At 44.9% G+C, this 23,349-nt stretch overlaps 2 protein-coding genes across 2 annotated transcripts in view; both read left to right on the top strand.

The window, feature by feature from the left end:
* Window positions 1–6,411, top strand: part of LOC118340847 (26S proteasome regulatory subunit 4) — a 7,140-nt gene extending 729 nt beyond the window's left edge. The window contains exons 3-11 of the mRNA XM_035678998.1: window positions 220–316; window positions 698–822; window positions 921–1,106; window positions 1,198–1,326; window positions 1,604–1,700; window positions 3,029–3,218; window positions 4,386–4,537; window positions 4,836–4,990; window positions 6,073–6,411. Of these exons, the coding sequence (XP_035534891.1) occupies window positions 220–316; window positions 698–822; window positions 921–1,106; window positions 1,198–1,326; window positions 1,604–1,700; window positions 3,029–3,218; window positions 4,386–4,537; window positions 4,836–4,990; window positions 6,073–6,207 (1,266 nt within the window). The 3' untranslated portion in view covers window positions 6,208–6,411. The remainder of the gene's footprint in view (window positions 1–219; window positions 317–697; window positions 823–920; window positions 1,107–1,197; window positions 1,327–1,603; window positions 1,701–3,028; window positions 3,219–4,385; window positions 4,538–4,835; window positions 4,991–6,072) is intronic.
* Window positions 6,412–10,963: 4,552 nt separating this feature from the next.
* On the top strand, window positions 10,964–23,021 carry LOC118340499 (calmodulin-1). The gene is made up of 6 exons (XM_035678518.1): window positions 10,964–11,094; window positions 16,089–16,119; window positions 16,936–17,079; window positions 20,658–20,764; window positions 21,100–21,235; window positions 21,970–23,021. Exons 1-6 carry the CDS (start codon window positions 11,092–11,094, stop codon window positions 21,996–21,998), a joined length of 450 nt encoding a protein of 149 aa, XP_035534411.1. The 5' UTR covers window positions 10,964–11,091; the 3' UTR covers window positions 21,999–23,021.
* The last annotated feature ends 328 nt before the right edge of the window (window positions 23,022–23,349 follow it).

Genomic DNA, 23,349 nt, shown 5'->3' with positions numbered 1-23,349 from the left:
TAATTATTATTGTAGGGTGCTTTCATATGACAATAGGGCTGTGATATGCGGTAACCCTTCCAGTAATGAGATCAGATGTGTAGTAGTATTCTTAGATGTTTAGTTTTGCTTCAGCTCCTGTCTTCTCGCCGTTTGACAAACAACGGTCTGCTGAAGGCTTTCATTTGAAACTCGGTGTGTGTTTCTGACATTCGTCTCCCCACTTTGTGCCAATTGAAGGATAAGAAAAAGAAGTATGAGCCTCCAATTCCCACCAGAGTTGGCAAGAAGAAGAAGAAGACCAAGGGGCCCGATGCTGCTAGCAAACTACCATTGGGTAAGGAACTGTGGAAGCAGAGGGATGTGAAAGTGTGTTTTATCTGTGTGATGGCCTTTCCCAGGTTCTGGCATTGTTGTTATTTATGATAAGTCTCCTGCCCAGCTCTGTTTGAGCTTGCTGGATACAACTCGGCATACTGTTTGGAAGTTATCCCTGACATCCCTGGTAGTAAACAGTAAAATTATTGAATGCCATTATTGAATAAAAAGAGTGTAAGAGAAAGCAACAGTCTGATGTAGATGGGGCGGAAGCGAGCTATTAAAAACCTTCACCTTTAATAGGACAGTTAAAGTCTGTTTGTGGTTGAATCAAATGAGTGTTTTATTTATATTCTTAAATGTAGGCTTTTACATATGCTGGCCTGTGTTTGCCTTTCAGTTACCCCTCACACTCAATGCCGCCTGAAGCTGTTGAAGCAGGAGCGAATCAAAGACTACCTCCTGATGGAGGAGGAGTTCATCAGGAACCAGGAGCAGATGAAGCCTCTGGAGGAGAAACAGGAGGTCCGCTCTCGTTACTTATGCGCCTCGTATGCTTTTGTGCTGTATATTTGGCTTTAATGTAGACAGCGTAATCCTGTTCTTTTCTTTTTTTTTTACAGGAGGAGCGGTCAAAGGTGGACGACCTGCGCGGGACACCCATGTCTGTGGGCACTCTAGAGGAAATTATTGATGACAACCACGCCATTGTGTCCACCTCAGTGGGATCAGAGCACTACGTCAGCATCCTGTCCTTCGTGGATAAGGATCTGCTGGAGCCCGGCTGCTCTGTCCTGCTCAACCACAAGGTGATACTCAGTGGGAATCCTTCAGCCACCTCTCCTCTTTATTGTTGTTAGAACTCTTACTAATTGTCCAGTTTTTGTGCATGATTTGTAGGTTCATGCTGTGATTGGGGTGCTGATGGATGACACTGATCCCCTGGTGACAGTGATGAAGGTGGAGAAGGCCCCACAAGAAACCTACGCTGACATCGGAGGACTGGACAATCAGATCCAGGAGATCAAGGTTTATCACCAATGCACTTAAACCTACCATGCCCAAACTGTTATCTTAAAATGGATGTATTTGTTAATGATAGTAAATTCAAGAGAGTCAAGGAATACTATGAATTTAAAGAGGGACTGGCTGCTCATTCAACACCAGACCAAAACCAATTCAGTAATCAACAGTTACAGTAACACTAGATCCAGACTCTCTGTGTGAGGCTGCTTCTATAGGTCAAACCTCTTTTTCAGACACTGAGGCTGAAGGCTGACTGTGCAATTGTTGTTGTTTTATACAGGAATCAGTGGAGTTGCCTCTCACACATCCAGAGTATTATGAAGAGATGGGCATTAAGCCCCCCAAAGGTGTCATCTTATACGGACCACCTGGTACAGGTAAGTGCTTCCATAAACATTTTACCATTAGCAGTTCTCTGGGGAAAAAGCAGAACATTTTTAAGGTGCTGCCATCCCTTCAACCTGCAACACAGTTGAGCAAGCCTCCCCTATTTCACCATGTTGTAGAGAAAGAATAAAGAAATGAAGGCTGAACAAAAGGGAATCAATCGATTCACTCTCGCCATGTTGAGCATTTACTCATCAGAAAGTGATCTACTAATAGGCCGTCGTCTGTGATGACTATTATGTAGTTATGAGTTGAGGAGCTGACATTCAGTTACAAATATGTGCTACTGGAATGACGCACATATACCCTAACCTGTGATTCTCCAATTCAGTCACATAAGTATTTTTTAAATGAATCCAGAGATGTTGTTGAAGGTGTTCCATTTGGCCACTGTGGGTGTTTTTTTATGAAGGTAACCAACAGGGAAGGTGAGATACTGTCACTAACCTCCTGCAGCCTCTCAGTAGCGCCACAGATAAAAACAACAAAACAAAACTGCTCCTTCAGCCACTGTATGAAATATATGCATATTATGGCCTATATAATCATAGTATAATTAATAACTGCTAAGATTGCTTTTGTGAACTTATCAACTGCAGTAGAAAACATGATTTTACTGATCATATCTGTTCCTCATTTAACAGTCTCATTAATTACGAAAGTAAAGGTTAAGTGAAGTGCATTTCACTTCAACTTGGCTGTGGATTTCAATACAGTCTCTACAACCTTCTTAGTGCATTTATAAAGAACTACAGATCATCGCTGTTACAAGTAGAATAGAAATTAAGTTTAATTTCCTCTCAAAAGCAAGGAGGGGAAGAATTGTTTAAGTTTAATCTTTGTGGATGTCAATGGTTATACATTTACTGTCTTTGAGAACAATATGCACAACAATATAGAACATTTATTGTTAGAATATGGGGAGAATTGTGAGAACTTTTCATTCATAATATGTGTGTCTGGGGTCATTGTAGAAGAGTGCAGTCACTGCCACATAAATAGTATACTCATTTTTGTCAGGGTAGCATAATAAATACACTGACTTATTGTGCTCCATATATTAAGAGACACCAACAGTGACCAGGCAAAACAAAAATCAACGTGTCCCTTCCCTCTATATCACCTTCATTACTACCACATATTGCCAGTAATTGCTAACATTTACCTGGATAAGGCAGCTAGAAGTAGAAACGAGTAGTACAGGGTCTAAAGTTTCTTCTCTCATAATGCTACAGCGATGCAGTTATTGTATTCTTGTGCTAAAGATGTACTTGTAAATGTGGCAAAGTATGAACGGCACTGCTCTGCATTGTACTAGGTAAAACACTGCTCGCCAAGGCCGTAGCCAATCAAACATCGGCCACCTTCCTGCGCGTGGTGGGTTCAGAGCTGATCCAGAAGTACCTGGGAGACGGGCCCAAGCTGGTCCGAGAGCTCTTCAGGGTGGCAGAGGAGCACGCGCCCTCCATCGTCTTCATCGATGAGATTGATGCCATCGGCACCAAGAGGTACACAGACATCTGCTTAAAGCTATTTTAGACGGAATGTGAGAGACCGAGAGCCTCAGAGCAGTGATACTGTATCACATATGGTGCTGAGGAGTCAGAAGTGTTGGATTAGTAAGTGTGATAATTGGCTATGCCTTAATATGTTACTGTCTTATTTTTATTCAGCACTTAACAACATGTTACAGGGCTCATACAAAGTCTTGAAAGTTTGCAAAATGCTTTTAACTGTTAGCTTGTTTTCAGTATTAGGCAAATGCTTCAGTTTGAATATACCTCTTTCAACATAATCTGGTGTTTCATCTACACAGTCACTCATGTAAACCAGAAATCTTCTAATGTTTGAAATTAAATGATCCTGTTGTCATATTAGAAATTTGCTAGCGTTAAATAAACATGATCAAAACATACAAAGGTAAGCTGAAAAAAGGTGAAAATATACATTCATTGCTGTGGGTGAAAGGGAATTCTGTAATCTTTATTTTCCGCAGTTGCATTAAGTAGCAATGTAGATGTGATGATAAAGGCCTCGAGAGTCTGAACACTGTTGGTGTATGTATCTTTAAAGTGCTTGAAAAAGGTCTTTTAATTTTAGGCTAAGTAATTAGCTCCATCATCTAACTAAAAGTGTCTCATCTGTGAAATGTAAAGCCTGTTAGACTGTACAGTATACATCGTTTATTCATCAAACTGCTGTATGCACACATCACACTTTGCAAACTTGTGTCTCATGTGAGCATGATGTAATGCAGAAGCTGGAGCTTTTTCCCTCTTGCACGGAAAAAAGGTTGACAGTTAGGCTCAGCGACCACACACAGGGTAGAAAATCCAAAATCCAAAGCTGTTTGGGTCTGTTTTTCCTCCCTGTTGGCAGCAAAATGTGGAAAGACACTAACATTGTTAGGTAGGATATTGGCTGCCTTAAATCAATGAGAATGAGCCTGTATACAACTTTGGTTGGATGCGAGTCACGTAAATAATAAAAGAGCTGATAGATGTGGCCAGGCTTTTTACTCGACATTGAAAAGATTGCAAACAACTCAGTGAAATGGGTCAGTGATAGCAAGACTGCAGGATGGACAGGCTTGAGGTCCTTGGAGTGTGAGGATGTAGGGCGATGTGGATTGTATAAATTCTTAAGATAGCTGTTCCCCTGCCTGTGTTGTGTAGGTATGACTCTAACTCTGGCGGTGAGAGGGAGATCCAGAGGACCATGTTGGAGCTGCTCAACCAGTTGGATGGCTTCGACTCGCGGGGAGATGTTAAAGTTATCATGGCCACCAATCGGATAGAAACCCTGGACCCAGCCCTCATCAGACCTGGTGAGCTAGGAGGCTGAGTGGGTCTAAATATGGTTTTCTTTCAGCTCTTTGAACAAAAGTTATTTACTCTCAGTTCATTTTGAGTTGTTTATTCATTTAGATTCGGTTTGATCACTCATCAGACTTGCTATTAAAGTGCTTTACTTTAAAAGTAAAACATGGGCAGACACATAGGCAAAGGGGTTTCCTTCATGGCTTTATAGTCTGCTGGGAAAAAAGAAACTAACAAAACTGTAATAAGCTCTTTACAGCCACCGTTTGCAAGCACTTTGTGATGGTTCTGTTTTCTCCTCCTCAGGGAGAATCGACCGTAAGATCGAGTTTCCTCTGCCAGATGAGAAGACCAAAAGGAGGATCTTCCAGATCCACACCAGCCGCATGACAGTAGCAGATGATGTCACCCTCGATGACCTCATCCTGGCTAAGGACGACCTATCAGGAGCGGACATTAAGGTAAGAGTGAGACTGTCCCTCACAGCTGGTTTTTCTCTCTGATCACTGTCTAACATACACGTGGGTTAAGCTGTGTGTAAGGGTTGTGTCCTATCACTGGATCTCAGTTTGCTCAGACCTGGTTCTCTGACCACAGCCCTTTATTGATTGTGTGAGTCCTTGGCAGCAGGCCAGTTGACACTGTGGCTCAGCAGAAAGAGAAAACAATATGAAGCTGTTTGATGGGTAGCCACGAGGGCTGGTTTTCCATATTATTGTAGCATCAACACTGCAGGTGAATTGTGTTACGTCTTCAGAAACATCCCACCCAGAGTGTTTACTGTACATTTAAAGCTGTACCTCTCACCAACTCAAATCTGCTGCCCTCATGTGGGATCGGACAGAACTACACTTTGAGTGGGTTTCCAGCTTCTGTATGATACTCTGTTATAGAAATGTCAGTCATTTACAGTAGCCCATATTGAATAGAATTTACTGGCTTTTCTGACATCTGATACTGTCAGCGTTCGAGAACTTGTCAGAGAATCAAAGTGTAAAAACATCAAAGTGAGACCTCCACCCAAACTCTTATCTTTGTATCTCCTGTCATACACTCTGGTGTGCCTGAGGGATGGCTGTTCAGTTCCTTCTGTTGGTCAGAACCGAGGTCACTTTGAATAATATCTGTTAGAATTCATTTCAACTTGTCGTAGTGGAATTACCGTAGAATAAAAACCATCCTTAATTTAATATAGAACAAACATCAAAGTAGAGTTTGAAGAAGCAACCGGCTGCTGCATCTGCATGCACCGCCGTTGCCATAGCGACATACTGTTGATACAGTATAGCCAATTAAATGATTAGTTGTGTTTCTGGTTATTCCTGCGAATCAGCCACTTCCCCACATAGTGTTCCTATTCCCCCACTCAACACACCTAGTGACAGGGTTAACACAAAGCAGAGCATTGTTCCCACTGCATTACAACTTCCACAACCATTTTAACTGTAGTTCTACACCGTGTCATAGGCCTCTTTTCTTCAACAGAAACATCAAGCTTGACACTTGTTCTCCCTCTTTTTATTTCTCTCCCTCTGTCCTCCAGGCCATCTGCACAGAAGCAGGCCTCATGGCTCTGCGGGAGCGCCGCATGAAAGTCACCAACGAAGACTTCAAGAAGTCCAAGGAAAACGTCCTGTACAAGAAGCAGGAGGGCACACCGGAGGGGCTTTACCTCTAACCTTCAAACTTTTACTCTCACTCTCATCCCACCCTCACCCCTTCTCTATCTATCGCTGTGTGAAAGAGCGGAGGCAGCAGCTGAGTTGTCTGTCTCCCCAGAGAGAGTTTTGATATATTTTGTGCATGTCATGTTTGGCTTATCCCACTCTCCTGTTACCGTTATGTGTAAAGACAATAAATAAAAGGACAAAAAAAAAAATGGTCCAAGTGTGTTAGTCATCTGAATCCCCTCACCCTCTCCAATCTTGTTTGTACAGAGGCAGCATCTGTTAACGTCTACTACTTATTAGATTCTTGTATATTGGCTTCATCGCTGTGCTGTAATATCTTGAGATAATTAATCACATGAATTATTCAATTAGTTCAGTCTCTGTGTTGTCGCCCTTGCTGTCACAAACAGAATCAGCCGTATCAATATGCAAAGTCATGGTAACTTGTCTCCCTCGCATATTTTCTGAGGATGATATACGTGTTATTTCAGGAGCCTGGGGGTAAGAAACGGGCCAGAAAGAATTGCCCATCCCCTTCTTTAAAAGACATATTCTTCACTAATTACTAGAATATTCCATATGACTCCCACACACTTGACTATAATTAAATCTCAGGGTTACAGAATGAGATACAACACCCCGACTGTAGCGTTTTACTTCACTCTCGAGTGAAGGGACTGTTCCTAAGCAATAGAGGAGCAGTTCAAGTGAATTGTGGTGCCTGTTTTGGTTTCTGCACATGTTAATATATCTGTGGCAGGGGGATGAGTGCAGCCTGGGCTTTGATTTTGCTGTCCTCTATTCGAATCAGCCTTTACGTTATTACAGAACGGTTAAGTAAATCCAGCTAAGCTGCCCCCTTTGCTGCAGTCTTGACATGCGGAGAACAGCAGCGTTGATTTAATTCCTCTTGATGTGGAGCCATGTGTAACTCAGTGCTCAGCAGAAAGTGGCCCCATGCAGCAGGCATCGAACCACTTTACAGGGCCATCTCTGGGCTCGAGTGAGGAAAGGGGAGCTACTGCTGCAGCCCCCTCCTCGGAAACACTCTCTCCTTATTAAATCAGTCACGCATTTCAACCGCAGCTCATACATCGCAGCACATTCAGCAAACGGAAGAAGAAAGAAAAAAAAACATTTAAATCAAGCGTGGCGTGTTGGGCCAGAGAGGCTGGGAGGGTTACAAGAAGAGGGGTGTGTGCGTTCTAATGAGGCATTTGCCCTGTCAGCTCAAGGCAAACTCTGGTGTTGGGTATTTCTAAACCGCCCCTGTGAGCGCGCAGAGACTGATGATACGGCAGGGCTGATCATGGTGTTGGCATTCTCTGAAATGTCACATCCATGTTATTGTTCATTCACGATGTGTACAGATTGTGCTCCAGATAATAGAGCTCTGCATAAAAGACTTGTTTTCAAGATGATAAGTTCCCAAACACGTCAAAGGATGAGGGCCTTTCAAAGGAAACTATACCACATACTGACTCAAATATTACAGTTACAGTTTTAGATTAGTTAGGTCCTGTTTGGTGGAAATATAGCAAATATCAGCTTAGGATAAATGTACTTTAAAGTGTCTTTGACTTACAAATCCTACAACAATCATTAGTATGCTTCTTTTTTTTTTTGATATGCTTAAAGTCTAGGTGCTTACTAATTCATACCATACACCTCAGGCTCTATTTTATTCTGCTTCTTTAGAGAGCAACAAGGGGAAGTAAACTAGTTCCATTTCCAGTGTCCGGGTAATGTGGTCAGGTCCACTCACCTCTGTCAGCGACTGGTTGAACTGAGCAGAGCCTCGCTGGGAACGTCTGCAGAGTGAAGAAATGTGTGTTTGTGCCCGTGTGAGTGAGGGGGAGACCGGGGGAGAGACGCAAAGCAGTTGGGAAAAAAAAAAAAAATTGTGTATCTGCTTATGTAATAGCTATTTCTCCTGCTAAACAGGACAAAACACTGAACAAATTCAGCAAGAAAGTCCCGATTAGTTCCAGCAGATTAACACATGAAATAGCTCGACTTGAGTTAGAGTTACTTAACCTGATGAGAGGGACTGCAGACCGCCCGGCCGGACTGAGCTGCAGCTCTGCTCCGTGGGATACAATGTGGGATGGAGATGGAGAGAAAATGAAGGGATTTTTAAAAAATGTTTATTTGGATCCAAATTAGCTGTAACCAGTGTGACAGCCGCTCTTCCTGGAGTCCACAGGAAAATAAACAAGTTTATATGACTGATGACAGACATATGCACATAAACACAATAAAGAACACTTTTCCATTATATTCTTGTTATTATAAACTATGTAAACCATGAATCAGTGTATGACTCATGAGAAATCTCTCAGTAATGTTATTCAGAGGTATTCTGGTAAATGATGGTAAATGAATGAATGGCCACATTGTACAGCCCTGTACAGAGCAGCCCTCAGTTTGAAGCATTGTTTTTGGGGCTGTTGGACAGTTACCGTGTTATCCATTGTCTCTTGTCTGGTTTCAGTGGTGAGGACAGTGATGCTAAAGAAAAAAAACCTTCTACAGCCTTGAATGTGTCTCTACAACACACAGCGAGGGCTCCTAACTGTTCACAAGTTAAGGTTATGTGTCCTTTGAATCAAACCGGAACAAAGCTATGAGTGGGAGAACATGTCGGCAACATTAAAGACTTGTGTATATATATATATGTCTGAATATATGTGTGTACCCCCCCATATATAAGACATTTTCTGTCTTTATCAAGTGTGTGGCGTCTCTTCCTCCCGCGCTGCCTGCTGTCAACAGCCGTCCACGGCTTCCACACTTCGTCCACTGGGTGGCGCTTCTCGCCAGGCACACCTCACACACTGAAACAGGCTGAAGGAGGACTCGTACGTGTGTGTAGATTATGACAACACAGCGATACTATCCGCTTTGCCAAATCCTGCGTCGTCACTCCACCTTCACTTCCCCTGTTATATCCAGGAGGCAGGTACACGGTTTGACTAAACGACACAACCGCGTCGTCTTTACCATGAAATGCGACGCACCCCCCCGGTTGTGTACCGTTTAAATAAGTAGGCAGCAGCACCGCCATGGTTCACTGTTCATTTCACGTAGGCCTACCACACTTTGTAGTAGCCAATAGTAAGTCTGCGCACTTCCCATATCGAGCCTATCAAACATTCACCCCGCGCCAACGAGAGCCTGTCGCATTTTCCTTCCGCCTCGACCAAACGAATCTAAAATAATTAAAGACGCGAATAAAGGTGAGGAAACACTTTGGGTTGCTTTTTAAGTTCCCTGTATTTATATTTATTATATTTCCATCAAGTGCCACTGCCTGGTGCAATGCAGGTCCCGTGTAGCCAATCGATGCGTCTGACACATGGAGTATAATATTGCAGGTCTGCAGCGGCCAATCAGAAACGACATCACACACCGCCACAGCAAATTCTCCAGTGTCAACCAGGCTGCCTGCTACACTTGAGGTATCCTTCCGCGGCTGCAAACTAGTACCCGGCGTTGGCTAGGATCTAACTCTCTTTCTGGAGTAATGAGAAGCCGGATGGATAGATGGGGGCTTCATTTTGCACCACTGAGGATTTGATATTTTTATGTGAAGTTCATCATTAGATACATTCAGTAAAGAGCTCTCACAGTGATCTGCTCCAATTTAAAGGCACAGTCTGCATTTTCCCCCCCAAGCCTATGAGTTTCATTATGTTCATCAAAACTGCTACATATGGAATTGCCTTTACAAATAAATTCATGAATATGTCTTTAGTGGATTAATATACATATGCTAGATGTGAATATATATATAGTTTGCAGCCATAAGCTTGTTTTATCTCTGAATTAAATTTCTGATTATAGTCATTTTGCCACCGTCTTCCTCATCAGTAACGAATAGTTGTTGGTTTCTTTTGTCATCATATAGACTATCCTTACAGTAGAATGACTTGTGATGATTGTCAGGCGGTGGAAACTGGGGCGAATTCACAGAGTCTTTTCAGTCTTTCTAGGTAAGAGACGATTACTAAAAGTCAGAAATCCAAGTTAGTGTACCCTAACCATTTACATATGGGACTATCTTCTCCTTGGCTGGGACAATGATGATGATAAGGATGGTAATGGCTCACTTTTTATCTACTAGTTCATTAGGGTCTTAATGCAAACCATAATACCTCCATAACTATTTGGTCTTATCTTTCATTTGCAGCTTCATTGCTACTTCGTCTAACTTCCCCAAGGGCCCTAATAAAAAAAAACTGTCCAGCATGCAGTGCACAACACAAGGAGACAGGTGTCAGAAAGCGTGTGAAATATGGCCTACAGTCTGTGATTATATAGAGCAAAACAACCACGTGAAGAAAGCCAATAGCATCTGAATAAACATACATTCCAATTTTCCTTTCAGGACCTTATCCTCACATGACTTCGCCATTGCTTCCTGCGATGGAGGTCAAAGGTCCAGCTAGACAAGGACGGCAACCACATATGAACTGTTGAACCTCATGTGCACACTTCATGCACCCGGTGATGTTGTGTTATTATTACATAGCCTAGGCGACAGTCTTAATGCACATCTTTAAAACACCAGCCTACAAAGATAATTAACTGAATACCCAGTGCATTCCCAGTCATATCCAGTATAAGGATGCTCTCAATGCACTGCAGGCGTTTTTTAGCCCCGGTGATTGGCAGGTCTCCTGCTGGAAGGCCTGCGTTGCTGCAGCAGCCCTGAATTGAAATAAGGAAGTGAGTGATCAGTGCTAGTGTGGCGGAGGGATACACAGGCAATCCCCCATTCTGGCCACGGCCAATATACACACTCCTAACCCGCCAGTGGAACTCCATCTAAGGAACGACCACACTCCTAGTCTGCCTCCACAGACCAACAAGCACACAACCCATCCGACATGGTATGTATAGTCATTCATTCTCTGTAGTAGGGGGAAAGCTTTTCTAATTGTAGTTGAGTGAGCTTACTACAAGTGTAAACCTGCTGTGGCTTAATGCTTTTGCGCTCCTGTGGGCTGTGTGCTGTTCACTCATTGATTCCGCTTATGAGCCGTTCGTTTGCGCACAGGAGACGGAAAACGCCCGCAAAGCGCGTCTGAATATGTCCTAGCCAGTGCTCGGGATAACGTGAAGCCTCACTACGGACCGTCTCTGTTCGTGTTTGCGGGTTTATGTCTGAAATGATGCTCCCCTTCAAAATGGGACCGTATTTCCCCCCATAACTGCGCAATTCACCCAGCGTGATGGGCTACCGGGCTATATCGGGTCGAGTAGCAGCTTCGCGGCTGCACGGTGCAGATCGAATTAATTTCTGGACTAGATTGGGTGGTATCGGAATAACTAACGAGCTATTCTGGGTCATTACAGCATAATTCTGCAGCTATAAATGAGGAGGGTAGATTTTACAACCCGCCTTAGGAGCGCAGGCGTGTTGGGGAGCCTGCCTGCCATTATCAGAAGAGACAGAAGAGACATGTTCAGAGACATGTTCAGAGACATTGTCATTTTTTATTGTGTGTAGCCGCAGTTCACACGGCGTGGACACGGAGAACCGGGGAGGGGGCGGGGGCTGGCTGCGTTCGGCTTCCCTTTTTCTGTGTTGCACCATCTTGCTGCTCGAGCCGTGCCGTGCCGTGCCATGAGGGGGGTGCGGTGGTTTGACCGTGCCGTGCCGTGCCATGAGGGGGGTGCGGTGGTTTGGAGGGGGTGGGGGGGTGGCAAGACGGCAACTATTGTGTTTCGTCAGTGTTCCGCAACGGAAACTGGCCATATTCTGTAATTACGAGGCTATAACTGCACACCGTGTCGCCGGGCTTGTAAAAGCAACCGAAGAGACAGTATGAGGCGCAGTTCCGCCTCCCCTGCAGGCCCCGAGGGTTTATCTTAGGCTGTGTTATCTATTTGTGTTATGTCGGCTGATTTGGTTGCCTCTTTGCAAATTGTCGATGTTATGCAAATGTGGCACCCATGTGAGTTGTCCAACAAGCTCTGCCTGCCACTAAACACCAACAGCTGTTAAGTTTCGCCGACTTTCTCCTCTTCTTCTCCCAAACCCACATTAGGAACAGATATTGCAAAATCTAAATATTACAGGACTGTCACGCTGCTCTGCTGCTCCTTCACTGTTTTTGGTGCATTATTCTGTTGCAACTTCCAATTCTGAGACAACACGGCGTTGCAGTAGGCCTCGGTGACTTGCAAAATACACGGCCGTGCACATCGCCACGGCATTCTAACCAATCTCGCCAGATGTTGGCGATACACCATCTACTGGCTAATGAAACGGAGCCGATCCGGTGGCGACGTCATGTAAGGAGAAGTTACCGAGTGGAAATGATCTGGATGTGGAAAAGAGGCCTTCAAGCTAATCAATTGATTATCAAGCTTGATAGATCATTAATAGCCCGAGGGAGTCAAGAAGCTGTAGACCTCCTCCCCCCTCCCCCCTCCCCCCGCTGTGATCAAATATCCCATATATGGTATCGAGCTGCAATGCAGTTTCACGTTGCAACGCGGCGCAGTAATTGGAGTGTAAAGTGGAATTGTTGTGGAGTTAGCCTGCGTATCAGCGTCCCTGAAAAGTTAAATCCACAGGCGTAAGCCCCTTGTCTGCATCAATACGCCCATTGAAGTGGAAACAGCCTCCCCCATTGAGGTGGAAGTATCAAATAAGTAGTGGGACCATGCTAAGGCCCTATCCTGTTCCTGTTACGCTGTTGTTTGCTGATGCATGTTTAGTAACTTGAAGGACATCTGATCCGCTGCCATGAATAATTTATATGCTTGGCGGCAACACCTAGCCATGTCCCATGTTCCCGCTGTCTCGGAGCGATAACGTGCTCTCTGCGGTGCCGAGGACTACCCGGCCACCTACCACCACCGGGCCATATGGTGGAGCAGCCTTATCTGCAGGGTGGAGGGAGGCTGGTGTTGTTTACACCCATCCCCTCTCCCTCCTCCCCTCCCCTCTCCCTCCTCCCCTCCAGACACAACCCGGCCCCGAGGCCTCGCTGTCTTTTGTCCGGCGTCAAAGAGAGGAGGCGTTCAGTGCTCTGTGGAGCTCAGTGCTCCTATAGAAAGGGAGTGTGTGTGTCACACTGTCTCTTTGTGTTTGTGCTTGTGTTGGGGTGAATGGAAGCGTGTGTGTGTGTGTGTGTGTGTCATACCCATCTGTCAGAGTGACAGCTGGTTGTGCACCTTTTACTTGGTAATCGGAGAGAAGTACTTGAGGAATTGTTTGGGCACCTCACAGTGATAGAGCAGCAACTCCAAATGTGAGTACAGCGATGATAAAGAAGATAATTGTTGGCGCTCGCACCATTCTGCTTCCCCTATCCAATAAACCTGGTGTGTGAACAGGGAATGGTGCAGTATGTTTGTACAAGGGTAATATGACATCAAGTGTGAGCGAAAGATATTCCTCGCTGGCCCAGTGAACCGCCTCCTGTCTCCCACAGTCCTGTTTGGAGCGCATTGCTGGGGCCGGCTGCCCAGGCAACAGTGGGAGTGGTTGACCCACTCATGCCAGCGACCCACTGCCAGCAAAGCCCCCCAAACACTCACACACTCCTATTCCTCTACAAGCTGTTGTTAAGACTGGAGGCCTGGCAGCAAACAGCCCCGTCCATAAGACACTGAGGAGGGTGAATCACAGGGAGTTTCCTCTGAACAGTATGTGACATACAGAGAGAGGAAAAGAGACGCACAGAGGGGAAAGGTCTGGAGGAGGAGGAGTTGGTATTGGCTTCAGTTCAAATGCCAGGGAAAGAAGGAGAGAGGAAAGGAGAAAAGGAAGGGATGGGCCGGTAGTGGGCCTGGTGGTGCAGCAGCACCATGAGGCCCCAATAGCTTGGGCCTAAGCCAGAGGAGGATCCATAACACTGAGTCACCAAACCCCACACCCAGTCCACTTAGAGAGACAGTGGGGAACAGAAAGAGACAGCAGGAGTGACACAGCATGACAAAGAGGGTGACTAAGGGAGATGGCAAGGGAGACTCGTCCACGGAGAGAGTGAGAAATTAACGAGAAAAAACACGAGAGGGAGAGAAGAGCAGAAAACACACAGAGACGGAGAATATTGGTCAAGCTGGGTGGCATGTTAGCGTCAGCAGAGCTGTTTTGTCTCTTGACATTTCCCACTGTCACAGATGGAAATGGAGACAGGAAGAGGGTGCAGGGAGGGAGAAGAAAAGCCAGCGCTGTTGTGTGCGGAGCAGGTTATCGAATCATGTCAGCTAATCGTATGAGCGCCGCTGAAGTTATCCATGAAGCTCTCGCTGGCTGGATCAATCCAGCGCGACTGCTGCTGCTCAAGCCTCGAGGAGAGGCCTTTTGTTTTCGAGAAGTTAAAGGTCAGCTCGCAGTGTGTCATGCAGTGACCAGCCAACGGAATCGAGTCATTATGCAACAAATTCGATTCACTGGCTCAAAATACAAAATAAAATACCCTCACCTCCAAACATGGACTTAACGAGGCTCAGATTTTGGGTGGCTGTATCCAAAGCTAGATTGCTTGTGCAAACACATAAACACACCGATGGGCTGGAGGAATTTGCTTTGAGGCAGAACTGGCTACTCTGACTAATTCACAGGAAACATGGGAATGGAAAGTATTGGTGTTGAGGAAGAATGCCATTAAGAGGGACTATGCACGAGTGTGTGTGTGTTTGCAACAGTACACATGTATGTTAGTGTGTGAGTGTATGTGCACATCTGTGACTGCTGGGGTTTGTCTGCGTGTTCCTACTTTGCTGCCAAACACTATGATGTCACTGCGGCCTGTTACATTAATAATATGTTTTTGAATAAAGCAGGCAGGGATGGGAGGGCACCTGTGGGAGTTATTGGCACCACAAGCTCTGTATTCACACTTTACTACTGAGTGTGTTTGAAATCAGTGGCTTCTTCACAAAGACGCCTGCTCCGTCTATGTAAAAGGCCTGGCTGTGGGTACTCACCATTTAAAGTATGTGTGAGTCACTATCAGCCATTAGAGAGCACTAGCTAACGGAGGGAACAGGCTGGGAGGGGAACCAACCGGAGCCAACACAGCAGGCCATTTTTCCTGTTGGTAGGACCATGGAAAACACTCCCATGCTGATTTGTCCTGAAACAACCCCGCCTAAACATTCTCTCCTGGTCTGGAGACAGCACTTCATCCGTTTTATTACAGTATCTCGTTGCCCAGCAGTGTCTCTTGTGTGGACCGCCGCGGTGTAGCCCACTATTTTGAACATGGTGTGAGTCAGTCCCATGGAGCCGCTCATCAGCTGGAAATGTCATTTTGCGCGGTGCCTTTGTAGAGCTTTCTATGTGGTAGCTTTCTAGCAGTTAATCAAACAAACACAACCTTTAAAAGCATTTTGGATAAGCCTCTGTTATCAGTCTGAGCCTAGTCTGATAACAGATTTTCAGTGTCAATTATATGGCAATCAAAGTCAGACTGGAGTCAAGAAGGACTCCCGTTGGCAGTGAACTATTGCAGGGACAAAATCAATTTACAATGGAATAATTCTGCTTAGAAAAGACCATTTAGACAGAAATGTAACAGAAATCTTTAGTAACACACTTTGAAACCAGTGCAGCAACTGATCGACACTCCCATCCCCAGTGCATTGGCTGCTGGCTAATGGAGCTAGCCGTTAATTTGGGGTATTGTAATTGGTAAATCTTGGCCGTCCTGAGAGCAGATTCCAGCTGAGGCCCTCTGGTGATGGCCTAGCACTGGAGCCAACAGTCCCCTGAACACTGTGGCCAGTGTTGAGCTGGTGGTTGGCGTGTGGGGATGATGAGGAATGTAGTGACGAAACAGTCTGTGACTCGGAATAAGTCCTTTGTTGAGTAACTTGATTGTTTGTAACCCCCTCCCTCCTTCTCTTATTTTTCCTACCACAGGCTGACCAACTAACAGAGGAGCAGATTGCAGGTAGGAACAAAGCTTTTTTTCTCTCTTTTACTTCCCCTTGTAGCCAAGTCCTTTCTTCACATATTTACTGGCTACTGGTGGATCAATTCCACATTATGTCATTCAATAATGTCCCTCCTTCACACGGTAATTTCTCTCATTAGCTGTTCTGGTTGCTTCCACGTGGAGAACACAAAATGAAACATTGAATGATCTGGCACCCACACTCCCTCGGTAGATCATTAGCTTCTCAAAATGAGCAGGAAATAAGAGGAAGAAGTATTTACAGCGTGTCATGAGTCAGGACTAAAACTCACAAAGCCACAGTGAAGAGCAAGTTTTCCAGCCGAGCTTATGAGTCCTTTCAATCACTGAGGCACCTTGATATTCCTGATAAATAAATGATGTAGCCTCTAAAACTGGAGGCTGCACAGTTTGTTCTCATTCAAACCCCCTCTGTGGCTAATTAGCCTGTGCTAAGGCTCCAAGGCGCTCACTATTGCCTGCACTTCCCCGGATGGGCTTTTATGGCCCGTAGTTTCAGAACCCTGCTCGTACAAAGAGAGAACTGCTGCAGACACTGAAGTTCTTACAGTAAAATCTGTCTGCATGCATCGTCCTCTCATCGATCCCGTGACGCTTTAAAGCTCAATCAACTTCACTTGTGGCCACACCCGTGGGCCAATTTACAAGCATGAACTGAGTTAACATGGCCCCTGTAGTCACAGGGGATCGATTGACCTTCTCGACCCGACTGCAGCGTCCTAACATAACCCCTTTCTGTAACTGCATAGCAACAGTAACCTAACCTCTCGCTCTTACCTCAACCCCTCGCAGAGTTCAAGGAGGCTTTCTCCTTATTCGACAAGGATGGTGACGGCACCATCACCACCAAAGAGCTCGGCACCGTCATGAGGTCGCTGGGCCAGAACCCCACAGAGGCCGAACTGCAGGACATGATCAACGAGGTGGACGCTGACGGTCAGTATACATACTTGATTTGCCCATAACATAACAGTTAATATACCAAGAATGAATAAGTTCCCTGTTAAAGTGGTCATCAGGTGCCAAATAACTCTACAGAAGGGTAAGGGTTAGGGTTAGGGTTAAAATGCTAAATCTGCTAAATCTTAAGTACAAGAGTGGATCAGATTATCACGGGGTGCTAGAAATGTCCTGCATTACAAAAACATCAAACATTCCATCTATTTTGTAAACCATGTTCTATCCAGGCAAGCAAAATATGACCCACATTTACCCACTCCTGGCTAAATGTACTGGAAGAATTCATTTAAAAGGTGGATAATCAGCACTTAAATTGTTAATTTTACTCACATTTTACAAAGGCTATTATAAGCGAGAGGGAAGGGTTTTAATATTTAGGTTAATAAGGTGATGCTATTCCTTTCCCATCAGCAGTTTTTGATCCTTCCTGTTCACCCATTTTTTAACAAATGAAATGACTTGCAACTGTCACTCCTGTTACTCTAAAACAGTAAGAACTATTTTAGTTCATTCATTTCAGTCATGTTGGGGGAACAGAATTATACTTTCACATTACCATTTTGTTGCATGACTTCAGTGATAAAACCTCCGTCACAAATGCTCAAGGGATTAGACAGAGCCTCCATTACTGTCCCATCTCAGAACACATCAGTGGTGCTGTTGCCCACCTCCCTCCCCTTTTCTACCAACTGTCAACCAACTGTCCAAGCCAACTGTCCGGCCAGCTTTATTTTCAGATGACGTGTCCCTCTTTGTCAGCAGTTTAGTCACTGTGTGTTCAGCTCCATCATAGCTGACAATGTCAGGGATCTGAATGCGCAGGAGGTGCTCTCAGTGCTGGGGAGTGGAGCAGGCTAAGTGTTACAGCGCCGTGCTGAGTGCCATAATTCAGACACATTCTTCTGTTCACCTTATGAACACAGATCAGAGTCTTTATCCTCCACTGCAGCGTCTCCCAAAGGCTCTGTGATTGAAAGACAGTGAGAGTGAGAATGATAGACAGAAAAAAAAAGAGAGAGAGAGAAGTTGGCTAGTATCTCCCTAGCTGGCTGTCCTTGGGCAGTAGAGTCGGGATGTTAGCTGTCAGTGGGGCCTTTACCCCAGTGGTGCTCTGTCAGCTTATAGGATTTTGTAAATGGGACTGCATTGATCAGGAGAAATCAATCGCACCGCAGCTTGGCTGCCCCTTTATTGAAACGTCCTCCCACCATCCTCAGCGCCCTCCCCCTCCCCCTCAGTTACACCCAAGAGCAAACACACACACACACACACACCATCACTAACATCCCCTTGTTCTGCCTCTGCCTCCCTTGGCTGATGCAATCTAGGTCAGACAGCAATGAAGCTAGTAATGGAAAATAAAAGTGGTTACATAAGGCCTCTCTGCGCTCTGCACATCCAGTACCCACATCGGCAGCCATGGGATATCAGCTGGCCCATTGAAAATCAGCTTTATTTACCAAACAAGGAGGCTGTGGCAAAGAATTACAATGAATGGAAGAGAGGAGGAAGGCTTTAGCTAGACGGAGAGCTGTTACAAGAAATAGTCTTTTGGCTCTTTGATTGTAAAAGCCAAGCCACCATGTACGAACAGCGTGGATTACAGTATCAAATGGAACTGCTGCTGTTTATCTTGAAACCACAAAGAGGAGGAAACAAGCCAACCACATCTACTTGAAAAGATTCAGGGGCTGCCATATTCCTGGCATAGAACAGACTACTCTCAGCTAAAGTATGTAAAAATGAAAATCACAATCGGGTAGGACTAAAGATAAAATGATTTAATTATGGATTAAATAACTCTTTAGTCTCAGCACAGCACTCATCATTACACAACCCCACTTCTTTCTTATCTCAGGGATGCAAGTTGGCTTTATGATGCAGGAAAAACGATGACCACACACAAGCGCGCTGAGATGCCTCAGTCTTCTATAGTTTGCGTCAGCACCTCTTATGTGTAATCGCACCATCTCCCACTCGGTTCACTCCTTATATTCTCTCCTCTTCACATCTCCCTCATCTCCAGCTCTCTCTCTACCGCCCACTCACTCCCTCCCTCCCTCCCTCTCTATTTTCTCTCTCTTTCCCTCCCACCATTTTCTCTCTCTTCCCGCCTGCTTTCCTCCCTATCTTCATCCCTCCTTGCTTCCCTCCCTCCCTCCACCACAGCAGCTGGCTTGAGGTGCAGTCCCTTCAGATGATGGTTTCCCATTGCAGTCCTGCCCTTCTCAACACTGGGCAGATCTCCCTCCCTCCCTCGCTCCCTCCCAACCCCCAATGGCAGCATGTGTTCCCTCGGTGCTGCTGGCTGTCTCTGTGTGTTAGATAACTGGTCCTTAGATTGTTACCCCGGGCCATGAGATCACCATCTGCCCCATCACATTACTGCATCCCTTTCATCTTCCACACACACACACACACACACATCCATACCCGCTTGCTCTCTCTCTATCTTGCTCTCTGAAGTGTGCTCTGTCATTGGTTAATCTGCGTACAATCCCCCCGCCCCCACTGCCCCACCCCAGGGCTAATCCTCCAGGGTACTTTGCCCTCGGTGTCCCTGACCTTCACTTAAATCCCCTGGTTTTTATTTTTTGTCAGTGTTTAATTATTATATTAGTTATACACCACCACAGTGACTCCCAACATCTCCAGGTCTACATAAAAACCACCACCAGGCCTCCTGTCCTCCCTCCTGTGGTTGTAGGCGGTGAGCTGCTGAGCTTCCTCATAGATCCTTCCCCTGTCAAGAGGGTCTGATCCCCTGGTAATCCTATCTTGACAAAAGCAACATGGATATTGATCCTGTTGCATGCATACGTGCGCCACCAGCCCAGCAGCTGCCATTAGCACCACCAGAAACATCTGAATTCTTGTGCTTTTGGACGACCCAAGAACACACAAAAACACAGTGTTGGAGGGAAGAAGGACAAACAAAAATACTTGAATAAATGAATGGATGAAAATGGATGAATAAAAGTGGAAAGGATAGGCCATCTGGATTGAAGCTCCCTACCCCCTTCCCCTGCAGCCAGGGTTTCTGACAGGGAGAGAGCCTTTGATTTATCCAGGCTCCTTGAAGGCCAAGCTGCACAGTATACTATATGTCTGCATTATAGATGACTGGGCATGGGTCTCCCCCCTGCAATCCTGCTGCGCTGTGTATAACATATACGCAACATCTTCCCCGGGTTTCCCTGAGGAAGGGAAGAAAACACACACACACACAGAATCACTTACACACATATTTCCCCCTCCTCCTCCCAGCCTGTAGTAGCTGTGTTTATCACAGGAAGTAAGGTGTATATTAAAATGATCTGAGCGCTGCTCTCCTCTCTGCGGTTACTTGTGTCTCCAGTTGCACCATCACTGCCAAGAACGCCTCTGGAGAAAAGCTATGGCCCATATGATGAAACAGAGGACTAGAGGACTAAATTAATATTTTCAGTCGGGTGCTTTTCATCAGCTAAATGCTGCGTTATATTATCTCTGCTTATCTGAGTTTGCTTTTAAGTAATTGCAATTAAATGTGCCTCATTGATCATCCATTCCAGGTAATGGAACCATTGACTTCCCGGAGTTCCTGACCATGATGGCCAGAAAAATGAAGGACACAGACAGCGAGGAGGAGATCCGCGAGGCTTTCCGGGTATTTGACAAGGTAAATATGGTCAAGGGTTTAAGGGCTGAATGGCAAACTTAAGTTTTAGTTTTACTTTCACACTTCTGTTAAGAGGTCAAGTCACCTGAGAAGCACGCTGACTCACAAGTGAGATAACTAAGATGTGAGTCCTGTCAGGTCAGTCCTAGCAGTGGATAAGGTTTACCTAATGAAATAAAAAGTCATCAGTGTCCGACTTCATACTTTCGTAACACCTTGCTGCCATGTCTGCTCATTAATGGATCTGGTGGGACACCCCCTCCCCCCCTCACCAGTTGTCAGCCTGTAGGATTTTTCATGTTTCACACATTTGATCCCGTGCCCCCTGTTTCCAGGACGGAAATGGCTACATCAGCGCTGCAGAGCTCCGTCACGTCATGACGAACCTGGGAGAGAAGCTAACGGACGAGGAGGTGGACGAGATGATCAGAGAAGCAGACATTGACGGAGACGGACAGGTCAACTACGAAGGTAAAAGAAATCATAGGGTTGTGCGATACGCGCATACTAAAGTGTCACGGTGCACAAATAGTTTCTAGGCCATGCAGTAAGCTTTTATTAAACAGGAGGGACCAGAGCACTTGATTTTCCAAGCTGTGTATTTCTCTGAGGGTAAGACAAGCCAGCCACACATAATATTAGTTATTAGATAGGGGCTATAGATGGAGCCTGCTGAAACAGAGATGGGAGATATCCATCCTTCTGAATCATCATCACTGTGCCAGGAGCTTTTTCACTCTTTCTTTCTGGCTGCCTCTCTCTCCCTCTCCTCACCCCCCCACAATTGGTCCCTTGGCACATTACACGAGAGACTGCGCTCATTTTCTAGAAGGCTGTTGATATATTATGAACAGTCCATAAGTCTTGGCTGAGAAGTGTCCTACTTCTACGCTCCCATTGTACCGGGGACAGAATATGTACTCTACAGACAATGAAAGCCCTCTCTTATTTATTTTGCCATCCACAACTGTAAGCACAATGCAAGAGCCTTTTAATCAAATGAGTTTAATGAGATGAACATGGAAGCCGCTTGGAAAGGGGACACTAATTAGGATGTGTGTTCTGAACCTTCTCAACTTGATTAAAAAATTAATAAAGCATTTAACAATTTAGCAGGTGACTGCGCTTACTGGCAACAGGCTGTGCCAAAGCCTTAAACCTGATGTCCTTATTGTCTTTTGTCCTCTCTCCTTCTCTCTCTGCAGAGTTTGTACAGATGATGACTGCAAAGTGAAGCTTGCCCGCCCCGTCCTGTCCCCTCTTAGAAGAAAAAAAAAAGGAAAAAAAAATCAAAATGTTTTACTTACCTCTTGGAAAAAAAATGTTCATTTATTCATACTGTTTCTGTATAGAAAATAATTGAATGTTGAAATAAAATATCCTTCTGTCCACACAGGAAAAATATAAAAATATACAAAAAATATCTGCATGAAAATGATGGTTAGTGATCCTGTCCCCTCCCCCCGGAGATCAGTTTAGCATCAGTACTTAACAAGTAAAAATAATAACAACAAACCCTGTAACTACTACCTTCAGACTAAAGCAAAAGCATTTGGCGAACTTCTTCCAGTTCCATTTGCTAGTGGTAAATGTCTGGGCTGGCCATCTCTTCTTTCTCTCTGTTTTCTGTTCTTCATGCATGCAGCTTGAGACCGGAGCACTAACCCCCCGCCCCCCATCCCTCCTCCGGGCTACCAGAGCGTGCTGATTCCACTATAAGCTGTCCTCTTGTTGGTTTGGTACAGTTTTTTGTATTTGGAAAGGAACCCTGTACTGTTAAGATGAGAGAATATACCAGGTTCTAACTCAAGCGTTAAAGTGGAATGGGACTTAATTGTATGCTAGATAAAAAGAGAAAAAACAATGTACAAAAAATACATTTTCAAATGTTTGGCATGTTTTTTTGTTTTTGTTATGTTATTTGGACAGCCATCTTAGTAGTTGTGCGTCCTGCCCTTTTAAAGTAGGGAGGACATAAAGAGTCTTACGGTGAGCTTTCTATTTTTTTTCTTTTTCTTTTCTTTTTTTTCGCTGAGATGGAGTGTCTGTCCTCTTTTCTTGCAAGAGAGAATCACTGGCCTTCACTTTTCTTTTTCTTCTTCTGTTTCTTGACTCAGACAAGAGCATAGTGAGGGGTGTACTGTGTTCACAGCGCATCTGTCTTCGCAACTGTTCGTCTGAGTTCAGTTTACATTCATTCCAAGTTGTACATGCTAGTCTTTATTTTTTTTTTTCAAATAAAAGACCATGAACTTTATGATGTCTTATGTCATTTTTCTTATGCTCCATTATGAAAATGATCTATAAAGACAGCATAACAAGTCTGTATGTTCTTTACCAACTAGACAAATGTGTCAATAAATGATTCTAAGCATTGTTCTCTCCATGTGCAATGTCATTGGGTGATGTATGTTGAGCAGAGGCAGGACTCACAGTGTGTAATACTGTGCTCCATTACATGGCAGTGAGGTTGTGGAGAGAGTGAGCTGCTCACAGGGGAGGGAGAGGCAGCGGAGAGTGTTTGCTCTCGCGCTTAGCCGTGGATATACATACACATCTATGACGCCTCTCTTCTCTCTCAAGAC

Source organism: Morone saxatilis, unplaced genomic scaffold (genome assembly GCF_004916995.1).
Source record: "Morone saxatilis isolate NCDOM2014 unplaced genomic scaffold, NCSU_SB_2.0 Contig7, whole genome shotgun sequence".
Lineage (NCBI taxonomy): Eukaryota > Metazoa > Chordata > Actinopteri > Moronidae > Morone > Morone saxatilis.
This window is presented reverse-complemented; position numbering and strand designations above follow the sequence as displayed.